The sequence below is a fragment of the Geospiza fortis genome, unplaced genomic scaffold (assembly GCF_000277835.1).
Source record: "Geospiza fortis unplaced genomic scaffold, GeoFor_1.0 scaffold52, whole genome shotgun sequence".
Lineage (NCBI taxonomy): Eukaryota > Metazoa > Chordata > Aves > Passeriformes > Thraupidae > Geospiza > Geospiza fortis.
This window is the reverse complement of record NW_005054659.1, coordinates 46,682-58,731: the sequence shown is the minus strand read 5'-3', so window position 1 is coordinate 58,731 and position 12,050 is coordinate 46,682. Positions and strand designations below refer to the sequence as shown.

The 12,050-nt window shown below is 39.7% G+C and overlaps 1 protein-coding gene across 1 annotated transcript in view; it reads left to right on the top strand.

Moving 5' to 3' along the window:
* Positions 1-316: 316 nt before the first annotated feature.
* Positions 317-12,050, top strand: part of CLIC5 (chloride intracellular channel 5) — a gene marked incomplete at its 3' end in the record, with an annotated part of 47,024 nt that continues 35,290 nt past the window's right edge. The window contains exon 1 of the mRNA XM_005430614.1: positions 317-805. Within this exon, the coding sequence (XP_005430671.1) occupies positions 317-805 (489 nt within the window). The remainder of the gene's footprint in view (positions 806-12,050) is intronic.

Genomic DNA, 12,050 nt, shown 5'->3' with positions numbered 1-12,050 from the left:
TTCTTTAGCTGGATTTTGCTATACTTATCCAGGCAACATCTGGAGGAACAGCTGATTACAGCTCTTGAGATACAGTTCCCAGGAGTCAGATCGACAAAGGGGTTAAAAGTGAGACAGCCTTTTACTTGGTGGAAGTGCAGTTGTTGATTCAAGGCTCTCAGTAAATGATTGCTGGAGATCTGCCATGTGTAGCTGAGCATTCAGAAAGTACACCACAGACTCTGTTTCCTCCTGAGGAGCCTTGTCTGTCAACATCTCACTTTAATTGTAGTCTGTAAGGTACCAACAGGCAGGCAAAGCTCACCAGCCAGCAGCCATGGAAGATCCAGTCTTCAGTGACATCAATGAAAATGCTAACAACAGCAGTGTCTCTGAGGTTTCAGATTCTGAGGAAAATAAAGGGGGTGATCTTTTTGATCATGTCCATGAAGACTCAGCATCCCCTTTTTCCATCAGTAATACCCCAGAAAACATGGATGGTAGTAAGGAGAACTCAGAAGATAGCTGTGATAATTCTGTGGCCTCTCAGCATGGAAGTGATGGAGAAGATGATTCTTCATCTCACCATGGTGCTGAAGAAGGCTACCCACAGCAGCAGATGGATCTGATGAGCCCAATTCTGGAAGATAAAGATGAAGAGGGCTCAATGTTTGAGAGCAACCTGCATTTTCCTCCGGATTTCCAGTTTCGTCAGAGACAGAGCACTTATACCAACTCTTCAACTTCCCTCAAGTTTCCCCTTAACAATAACTCTGGAGAAACTAACAACTTCCAGGAAGATTTTGAGATTTCTGTTTTTGTAAAGGTAAGAACCTGGGTGCTCCTAAGCATACCCTACTTTTAAACCCCAAATCAATATGTGTAACCTCCAAATCAGAGAAATACAGCTACCAACTGTTTTGCTCTCAACTCTGCTGCAGGGAGCCAATCTCTTCACTTACCTCTTGCATCTGTAAGCAGAGAAAGAGATGATTTGTGTTGTGTGGAAGTGCCTGGGATTTCTTCATTCAAATGGCAGTATGGTTCAGGTATTCTGATTGTTGCTGCAATTCATTTATTCTGGGAAACCTCTCTGCCGTTACAGCTAGGGTGCTACTACTTAGTTGAGCTAGTTCAGCTATCCCTGCACTTCACTATCTAGTAGCTGAGAGCTCAAAAGTAATAGCTGTGAATGCTATGAAGAAAACTGAATATATAGTTTAAATAATGCTCATCCCTGAAAGAAGTTTTTCTTTCCTTTCTTTCAATATTTAGAGGTAGGTATTTCTGTAACAATTTAAACATGTATTTTCATTAATTTCCAGTTAGGTGTAAATTACTGAGAGGGCTTTCACACCTTCTCTCACCTTATAAAGGATTACTTAGGTTTCAAAACTGTAAACACCTGTGTTCTTGAATAAACACTATGATTCTCTTCAGAAACACACTTGTATTTAATCTTTCTCAACATTTATTAGGCTGAAACACAGGCCTGACAGTTCCTTCTTTTTAACTATAGAAAAATGTTCAAGATCTTGTGTACCTTGAATAGAACAATACACCATGATTATAATATTCTGTCATTTCAAGAGAAGCCTCACGAAGTTTGTCACTTTTCAACATAAATAACATTATCAAAATCTGTTTCTCAGTTCCATGGGGGCTTTGGAAGCTGGAGAAGAGATTTTGTCACAACACATAATGAGAAATGTTTTCAGCAGTCATTATTTGGTTAAATGACTCCCTGAAACAGCACCTGTCCTATTTCTGTTACTGGATCGTGGTCATTACTAAAAATATATTGGTTATATGGTCAAAGTAAGAGCTGTGACATTAGTTCTATTTTATATTTCTGCATGTTGTCCTGTGTATGTGTTAAAAGTTGCAGCAATTGAGTACATTTTGTTGGTTAGCAACTACATGGTGTTAGCAACTTGTATTTGGGCTTTAAAATCTTCTCTTTATTTTCCTTATTCTTTCACATCCCTCTTATTTCAAAATAACAATGTCTTATTTTTCTATGGATAAAATAAGAAATGTGTGCAGATGTTCCCATTCAAGCAGAGTAGTTTGGGTTAATTTGAAAAAGTGAGAAGAGAGGCATTTTGAATAGAACTGTCAGGGACAAGGTCTGAGGAAGTCCTTTTCCTTGCTTTTGTTGTGCAGAGTAGTTGATTATCCCATAAAGGTTCTTATCAGCTACTCCAGAGAGAAAGGCAAAGTGTGCTCTCTTCACTTTGGAAACGTGACTGACGGGTGTCTTTGAGATGTCCTTGAGCCCCAAGAGATCCCTTCCTGGCTGAAAGGCTGACATGAGGCTCTCAGGTGATCCACGCTGTGCCCAGTGGGCAGGGCACTGGGTACTGCTGGGTAGGTGACTGAACTGAACTCCTGTTACAGTGTTTTATTCCTTGAGAACATGATGATGTTTAGTTTTTGGCTTTTTGTTTTTCTGTCTTTCTGGGGTCAAGGTAATAAAGCAATAACTCCATGGAGTGCAGATCCAGCTTTGCTCTCTTTAATTATCTAGATAGCAAAAGTCAGGCTGTGAAATGGAAGGTCACAGAATAATATATAACAAGAGTAGTGAAATCCATGAGGTCTGTGGCTTCTTGCACATGGGATTAATATCTCAGTTGTATCAATAAATATTACGCATAGATGGTTCCCTTCTCACATGGTCTCTAGCCGACCTGAGGCCAGTGTTGCTCTGAAACTGGGTTCATCTGGGTTTCCACTTTTCTGGAGACACTAACAGTGACAGCAGGACCTGGTGCTGTAGGACAACAGTGATCATGACAGTTCTGCCCCTATTTAATCCTCCTTTTGCTTGTAGACCTAATAAATCTCTGTGAATGACTGGAAACGTGAGTGTCAGAGGACTGAACACCAGAGAAAGTGGGAAGATTAAATGGTATCTAACTCACAGTGCAGCTGGATGGATAATGTTTACAGTAATCTATTCATTAGACACCAAGAAAATGTTTACATCACTTTAACTCATTTTTCACTGATTATCAGTGCTTGGTAACTATGTTATGTCAGTGGGCTATTTCAGAATGTGCCATAAGGTAAAAAAGGAATTCCCTGTGCCTTTAACCGCAGAATGCAGCATGTAACAACATGAATCTGTTTATGTGAATCCAGCACGTCCAGGCTTGTCACAGCCACCTTAATGCCCTTTCAATAACTCTGTAATTTATTCAAACAAAAGCCTTTGCAATTTGAACAGAAATATGACTGGCACACAGGCTGTGTTACTGAGTGCACAGAACAGCCTGACCCAATCATAGCTCCAAGGTTCGGCCTTCTCACCTGTACACTGTATTTTCCTGTTGAGCAGGATGTTTGTTCTGAAGGTTTGGGTTTCTTTGAAAATTTTAACTTTTTTGTTTTCCTGAAGCTTAAGTTGTTATTTAAAGAGCAGTCCTCCAGTTTTCTTTTCAGAAGAAAATGATTGCCTTTCTGTTTTTTTGATGACCTGAGACTGACTGCAGATTATAGTCTCTCTGTACTCATTTGTGCTATAGGAACACGGTTGCCAAAAGAAGGAAGGTAATTCTTTACCCTAAGCAATAAACACCTTGTGTTAGGCAAAAATACCAATGCTATACTGTGGTTTAGCATCATCAGCCTGCACCTGTCGGATCACAGCACTGGAGTAACAGAGTTGTGGATGCTGGAGAGCATCTCTGGAGATCACCTAGTCCAACTCCTTGCTCAGAGCAGGATCACCTACAACAGCTCGCTGAGGGTCATGTTTGGTTTTCAATATTTCCAAAGGTGAAGAAACCACAACTTCTCTGTGCAACCATTCTAATGTCATACCATCATGGTAAAACTGTTTAAATGGAATTTTGTGTATCTAAATTTGTGCTTGTTGCCTCCTGTCCCTTTAGTAGATACCAGTGCTTATTTATATTTAAGAATCAAAACCTATGCATTTAGCTGTTTCTGTTTGGAATTATGGTATCCCTCTGTAAAATTTCATTAAGTTAGGAGCTGGAAAATAAAGGACATTTTTGTTTTTTCCAACAAGATGTTTCCCTCTCCCTCATTTGAAGTTCTGAGTCCTGCACTTGGGTCTCAACAACTCCTGCAGTTCTGCAGGCTGTGAGAAGAGTGGCTGGAAAGCTGGAAAAGGACCTGGGGGTGCTGGTGACAGCAGCTGAACATGACCCAGCTGTGTCCAGGTGGGCAAGAAGGCCAAAGGCACCTGGCTTGCACCAGCCACGTTGTGGCAGCAGGGCGAGGGCAGTGACTGTCCCCTGTGCTGGACACTGCTGAGGCCACACCTCAAATCCGGGGTTCAGTTCTGGGCCCCTCATGGCAAAAAAGAAATTGAGGAGCTGGAGCATGTCCAGAGAAGGGAATGGAGCTGAGGAAGGGGCTGGAGCACAGGTCTGATGAGGAGCAGCTGAGGGAGCTGGAGGATCTTGCTTTCCAAACCCTCTGAAAGGAAAATAGGGCCAGGTGGGGGTTGGGTTCTGCCCTCACATAACAAGTGACAAGATGAGAGAAAATTCCTCAAGTTGTGCCAGTGGAGGTTTAGGTTGGATATTTGTTTTTTTTTTTTTTTTCATGGAAAGGGTTGTCAGGCACTGGAACAGGCCACTCAGGGAAGGGGAGTCACCATCCCTGGGCATCCAAAAACATGTGGATGTGGTACTTGAGGCCCTGGTTAAATGGTGAACATGGCAGTGGTGCTTGTTGACAGTTGGACTTGTTGTTATTTCAAACTTTACCAATTCTGTGATTCTGTGGTTCTTTGATTTTAAGCCAGGATTATCTGAGAACTCCAACTTGGTGGCACAACTAACTCTCTGCTAGTTCCCTACTGACTCCCCAGGCTGAGCTGAACTGTTGAGAATGACAGACCATGTTCCTCACAGGGACAGTGAGACTCATTGTGTCACTGGGAAAATCACGCTTCTTCCTAATAAGTTGCCTTCTCTCGTTTTATGAAGCATTCTGGAATCTGTTGAGAAAATTCTGTTTAGGAATGTGTATTAATGGTTCAGAACTTGAAGTCACTGGACAAATCTAATTTTAAGCATGCATAATTTGAAGACATCAGAACCACATGGATGTCCAGTGAGAAATTAGTGGTTAAACTGGTGTTTTGCTGAGCAGAACTGAGCATTTCTCACTACATTCCTAATCTACAGAGGAAAACAGCTGTATTTGCAGTTGTGGGCTGTTAGATATTTGTAAGCATAACTGGGAGTCTGGATACCTCCTAGCAATGGAAACCAGTTAGTCTTCTGATTGACTCCAATACAGCACAGGAGGCTGGTGTTCATCCATGTCTTCTCCACCAAGGTTTGCAGGTAGAAAGGTAAATTCAGGCTGAAGCCAGGTGGCAGCTGTAACTCTCCATATGTACACAAAATTAGAGTAGTTTGTCTTTTTAAACCATTTTAGCCTTTAAAAATATTATAAATAATAAATCTAATGGAAATATGCAACTATTATTTTGGTCTTAATAATAAGCTTAGAAAAAGGTTGAGTGATTCATAATCCACCTTTTAAACAGCATTAACAGAGCAACGTGAGCAAGGAAAAGATCCAAGAGTTATTTTCAGAATCTTCCAGTCTTGGCAGATTTACAGACCAAGATGCTGAAGTTAACATGTACACAGCGGGAAATGACTCATGGGGAGCCAATATCCTAACGTGATGCCTGTTTTGATAATTAAAATTAAATTAATGGTTGTTTATTCCTGCAAATAGATTGAGATAGCTTACAAGTACAATTAAGTATAGAAATACAAGTCTGGAATACCAAGTAATGTGTCCTTCTGGTCTCACTCTTATCTAGACTATCCCTAACAGATGTGCCTTTGGGAACATTCGGTGATGCCCATTCAGCACCTACACCAATTCGTCTCTGTCAATGCTTAATTATTGTCCTGAGACAATATTTTCCTTTAGTAAAATTCAATTGCTCTGAATTATGCTATTTTTATTTTTAATAGACAATACCTGTATGTATATAGAAGGCACAGATCAAAATTTCCTTCAGTCTTTGCTTTCTTGAACTAAACAAGTCCTTCAGCTTTCCTTCAAGCTTGAATCATCATTTCTAAATGTTGAGTGGTTTGGTGTGTTGTGGTTTGTTTTTTTTTGTTTTAGGGGTCATTTTTATGACCTTTTCCAATCTTTCTCCAGTTAATTTATATCATTCTTAAGCTCCAGTTTGGAGGTACAGGTAGTGCAAATAGCAATGCTAATAAAAATTACTACAGCAAGCACCTCTTTAATTCATCATTTATCCGACTCTCTAGTCAGAACACTTTATCTGCTCTATTTTAATGTATTTTTGAATCCTTTAACATTTGTAGGGTTCCTCCAGCCCTGATGGTTTCCCAAAAAATGCTTCAGTAACAGTTTTGCCCATTTGCAAGCAGGTGTAACACAGTAGTACTGCACAGTTTGCAGCTGCTATTTGACTTGTAGAGTGTTAGGTTTCTCTTCTGTGAGAATTTAGGTTTCTCTAAGTGGTGTGATCAGACTCTGATCACCCCTCACTGAAAACAGCATGGTTTTGGAGTCAGAGAACTGCTCTGACATAAATCTAGCGTGAAAGACACCTTCACTAGCGCTTTTGCTCTGCTATCTCAGAAAATAAGGATACACCTCTAACACTTCCACACCACTGTGCAGACCCAGTGTGGTTTTATGGCTCCCTTCTCCACCCTGTCAGGTACAGCAGACAGGTAATCTCTGAAGTTTTCACATATAAACCTAATAGCTACTAACCCTTATTTCTGAGGAGGAAAACTGTGCTGTAGGTCTCTTCACAGCTGGATTTATGCCTATCCAAATTACTCTGTGTGTGCGTGTGAAAAGACTAGTGACGGCCGTTCTGCTGCAGATAACACCCAGTCCCTCAGCTATCAGTCACGAGCAGAACGTGTGTTTCAGCAGCAGGGCAGAGCAGTTTGCCTAATCTTTTGGATACAAAGGGGAAAAGGTCTTGCTTCCAACCCTTACTGAGTCTGTGCTTCACTCAGGCACCTGTGGAAATGTCTGTGAATCCATTTTGAACTGGTGCTCTGTGCCCCCCTCAGTGCACGGCTCCAGCCACAGCAGTGTTCGGGCACAGCGTAGCAACAGCTTCAAAATACAGACCTGGATTATCTAGGAAATTGTCCCTGCACAGTGATTGCAGCAATGGCAAACACAATGTAAATAATGAAGGTCACACTGAGAGAAAATTAAACCAGGATTTATTTACTCATTTGTTTTCCTTATATATATTTCATCTTGTGATACCCTCTTTGATGTTCTGAAAACAAGGCTCTCATCCCAGCATGGACTGTTTTTTTCTTTTGAAACATCTCAGCACCTACATTTTTGAAGTGAAAAATGTTTGGATTTGTGGATTGATTTTTTGCTGGCCTTGAAAATTTATCTGTGGAGCAGTATTGTCAACTGTTAAATGAATCCTGTCCAAAACAGAGCAATTTGTATTATTTTGAATTGCTTATTTTAGAAGTACCTAGAGAGCAGCTCTACTGAGACTAAGATTTTACAAATGCAAAATAATGCATTATCCCTGCAGAGCAACAAGTGATGATAATATGTCAACTATTTTGGAGTCTGCAAAAGGAAAGCAGCATTTCTGCTCTGCTCTTTGTTTTCTTTAGATATCAAGGGTTGGATTTGGTTCATCCAACTGTAGGTGTGTCTGTAAGCCATTAACTACACCTCTGCAGGATATCTAGGCTCTTTCTGCAACAAAAAGCTATCTGAAATAGCATGATGGGATGTTAATTCCTGTGGCCAAGTGCAAGCACCACCTGTAGAGGGAGGTTCCTTGTTAAGTCGCCTAATTCAGTTTTCCAACCACGGGCATCCCCTGCTGGTTTAGATGTCTAAAAACTTCTTTCCTGGCCTCCAGCTGCCTCTGGAGTGTCCCATAGATCCTGTCTCATATATGTTTATGGATTTCCTCAGCTATCCTTCCAAATGCTGCTGGATATCTAGGCTTAGGCAACTGCATCAAGCCATAAACTTTCACTGGAAACAACAGCCTGGTCACCTGAAGTTAAATAAACTGAATACTACCAGTGACAGTTTAAATACAAATCTTGGATGACTAGATTAGTCTAGAAGTGAATTCTGGTAATGGACATCTGGAAACAAACTTTGGATTGGTGAATTTCTTTTTTCAGGTTATGTAATTTCCATTTTTGTTTCAGTGTCCCCACTCAGCAACAACTGAAGTGCAATATTGATCAAACAGTGCGATGTTGGACACTTCTGCTGTTCACTTACTGTCTAAATTGACCAGATAAAATTATCTACTATATTTTATCATCTTTCCAAGACTGAGATCCAGCACTCTAACTTCAGTCAAATCTTATCCTTTTTTTTAACAATCTCCATACATGTGTCTTTCAACTGTATTTGTTTTAGAATTACATTTTATTTCAGACACCACAGTAGAAGAAAAAAGCTAACTGAACATACTGAATTTGAATGTCTAGATATGGCTTCAAACACAGCTTAAGATTTTAATTGGGAAAAGAAAAATTCTTTGTTTCTTTGGGTCATAAGACCCTGCATTAAAGGCAAATTTTCCACTGTTGTGCCACTGTATTTACTAGTTCATTTAGAATTACTCAATGTCCTCTCATAACTTTGTTTGTGGCTGAAATGAGACATATAAATATTTTTATGTATTTGTGGCAATATAAAAAATATTTACTTCTTTGTGGAAAATGTTATGGACCTGTATGATACTGACTTCTGTAGCAGAAGAAAAGGAGGAAGTGTGTCATTCTGAAATGAGTCATTTATTTGTCATCTGCAGGTATGTTTTTTATATTTAGATCTCTAGATGATCTTTTTCATATCAATTAGTGAAACAATTGTAGGTGAATTTGTACTGTTTGTAGGTGAATTTGTACATCTCTGATAATGCAAGACGTCAGTGACGTTCATGACGTTACAATGACGTGCTCAGGGATAGCTGGGAATGAATTTGTCAGTGCACAGGTCTGGTTTCAATACATCCAGCAGTGTTCAAAACCAGGATTTTGATTTACAAGTTAATTGATTTTCTGTTGCAGGCTCCATGCAGGTGTTAAAGAAGTAAAACTTGAGAACACATCCTCTGAGAGAAAACCATCATCTTCCTGCTTATATGTTTATAAAAGATGAGGCACAGAAAGGTAGAAATAATCTGCACACTGACCAAGATGGTTTCTTTGGGGATTCTAGGTAATCTGAAAAAAATTCATAGGACTGGATGTGGCTTTTTGGGACACGAAATCAAGTATTCTGTTACAGCCGCCTCATCATGCAATACTTCATTCATAAAGGGATCAAAGTCTATTTATAAACTATTACTATTATTATTAATTTTGGAAATCTGTTTCAGAATGTCACTGCTTGAAAGGTTTGACACTTTAATTTCCAAATTACCTTTATTTATGTGCAGTTAAAACATCCTTGCTCTTGTGCCAGCATGGTCCATTAGTAGTCATTCATGCATTTAGCTCTTTTAAAAATCAGTTTAGGCTTAGACAGCCTCAGATGTTTTGGGGCTAAACCAGCCAATCCTTTTTGTCTCAGTTTCTGCCAGTTGTCATAGTAATCCCATTCTGCACATATTTTCTTTCCACAAAGGTGCCTTTTTTTTTTTTCACAGCTGCATCTTGTCTCAGGTTGCTTCTGCTTTTATAGCTAAACTAAACAAGCAGCAAAAACATTCTTTTAATAACCTCCTGTTTTAAAATATCTATGATTGAGTAAACAAATTCTATTTGAGGTGAAATGTCTATGTTGCTGTGCTTTTGGAGATCTCAGCACTGTGTCCCTGTAACTTGAAGGCTGGTTGAGAAGCAAATGGAAACAGTGGAAGCTTTGCATTTATCTGGAAATATAGATATTTAATCACTCTTCAGACCTCTGCTCACTTGTATTTGTACCACTTTTGGATTAATTTAAAATCTATTTGATTAAAAATCTGACCAGCAGAAGTGTTTTATATTTGCCCACATTTATACTTGTTCTATAAATATGTTCATCCTTAGCTCTAACACTGATACTTTGGGTGGCCCCTCATTGCAAGAGGGTCTCTGTTAGCCAGAAATGGCCAGTGAAGTGCCCAAATAATACTGGCAAGTCCTCAGTAAACAGAAATACTAGGAGAACTAATTTAAAGGTATAAATTTTTTATTTTTCTTAATGTCATTAGAAATTCTTCCTAATTTTAATATACATTTTTCTCACCATTTCAAATTAATTTCTCAAAGCCTAAAGTTATTACAAGGTAATATTTCCCCAAAAAGTTACTAAAAGTATATGCTGGACAAGTTCCAGTGTCAAGAGTCTATTATACACCATGTGGCCTGTTTTGAAGAGGCACCAATCTGTCTTCCCTTTCTTTGGTGAGCACATGCATTTGTGAATAATCACAGTAAGTAGTTTCCAGCTACACAGTACATAGCTACACGGTGACACAAAAATCACCACCTTTGTGAAAACACCAGAGATTGATTATATGTATATCATACTGAATGATTGCATCACTTATTGGACTTCATGAGGCACCTTAAATTCACTCATTTTCACCAAATATAGGCAGGATGCTTATCTGTTGAATCAGTAACTTGCTCATGGTCCTAACACGCGTCCTTGGTGCGCTGGCGCCTTGCAGGAGGCCGAATAAAGAACAGCCCAAGTTCAGAGCAGCAAATTCAGAGTTGCTTGGCCCCTCCCTGGGAGATTGCTGCGAGTGAAGTTTGGCCAGGGCAGAGTTTCTGTGCAGCCCCGGGCGCGGATTGGCCCCGCACCCGGGCTGATAACAGCTAAAAATAGCCCGGCTATAAAACCCCGGGCGGCAGCTCAGCCAGCCTGGCATTCCCTCCTGACCGCCAGCCAGGGAGGAGACCGCGCTCTCCAACTCCCTGCAAGGATGTGACCAAAGGACGCTCGGCTGCCTAATTCCACTTAACAATTAACTTGTCAGGACTGGACTGTGTGACTCATGGGGATGGTAACCAAGTACCTTTTATGTTAATAAAAAAAAAAAAGAAAAAGAAAAAGAAAAAGAAAAAAAAAAGAAACAGACTGAAGGCCAGATTTTCCAAGCAGATTTTTCCAAGCAGAGCGTGACAGGTGGGCCGGTGGAATGTCTTTGGAAATGTGCCTGTAAAATACTGTGTACAAGAATGTTGTACTTGTGTATATATATTCACATAATCACCTGTATGGAGAGTATACTCCAAGACTATGGAGTTCTGAACACTTGAGAAAACAAACGTATTTTCATTTGACAATGGTTTGACTAAGCTGGCATTGAGTAGTTCAGGAGTCTATTCTTAGCTTGCTGTTGATTCTGGGGAAATTCTGTCATTTCCTTGAATTTTTGTTCACTTTCAAGCTTTTGTTTTAAGATGTAGCCTGGGGAATCAGAAACTTCAGTGGCTGAGTGCATTGCAAGATAAATCTTTGGGTGTCTGAAGTCCTTTGGATAAATAAAGAAGATACCAGTGTTGAAAAGCTCCCGTTTTAAAGTTTGGCAAAAGTTACACTGACTTGAAAACACAGTGTAAATGGGGAAAGAATTAGGAAGCATTAAAAATCAGTGGCACTATCAGCCCTATCAATAGTAAACTATTCCCACATGTATTACTTCCAGTGGCTCTGAGTCCTCCTCTTTGATTTTATGAAGCTTTGCACTATGAAGTTTTTATGTGTGGATTCCCCTTCATTTTCATTACAGCTTTTTTTTTTTCTGGTTTACAATAATAAATTACAAGGTTTATAATATCTTGGGAGAGTGATAGATGACCTGGCTAACTTACTTTCACTTTTGATTCTATATACTTAGTTCTCTAAAAAGGGCTTTACCTTGTAATTACCTTTCCATTTCCTTTTAATTTCTTGTTTAATTGCTAGATCTCTCATGGCATATGAGAGAATTGCAGAGCATGTTGGTTTGATAATTCTGTACCCTGAAGTCATCTTTTTCTGCTCAGGAGACCCAGCATGGTCAGAGATGACAGAAATTCCCTCACAGTGACTTCCACCTAGTTGAGATGCAGAGCTGAGAG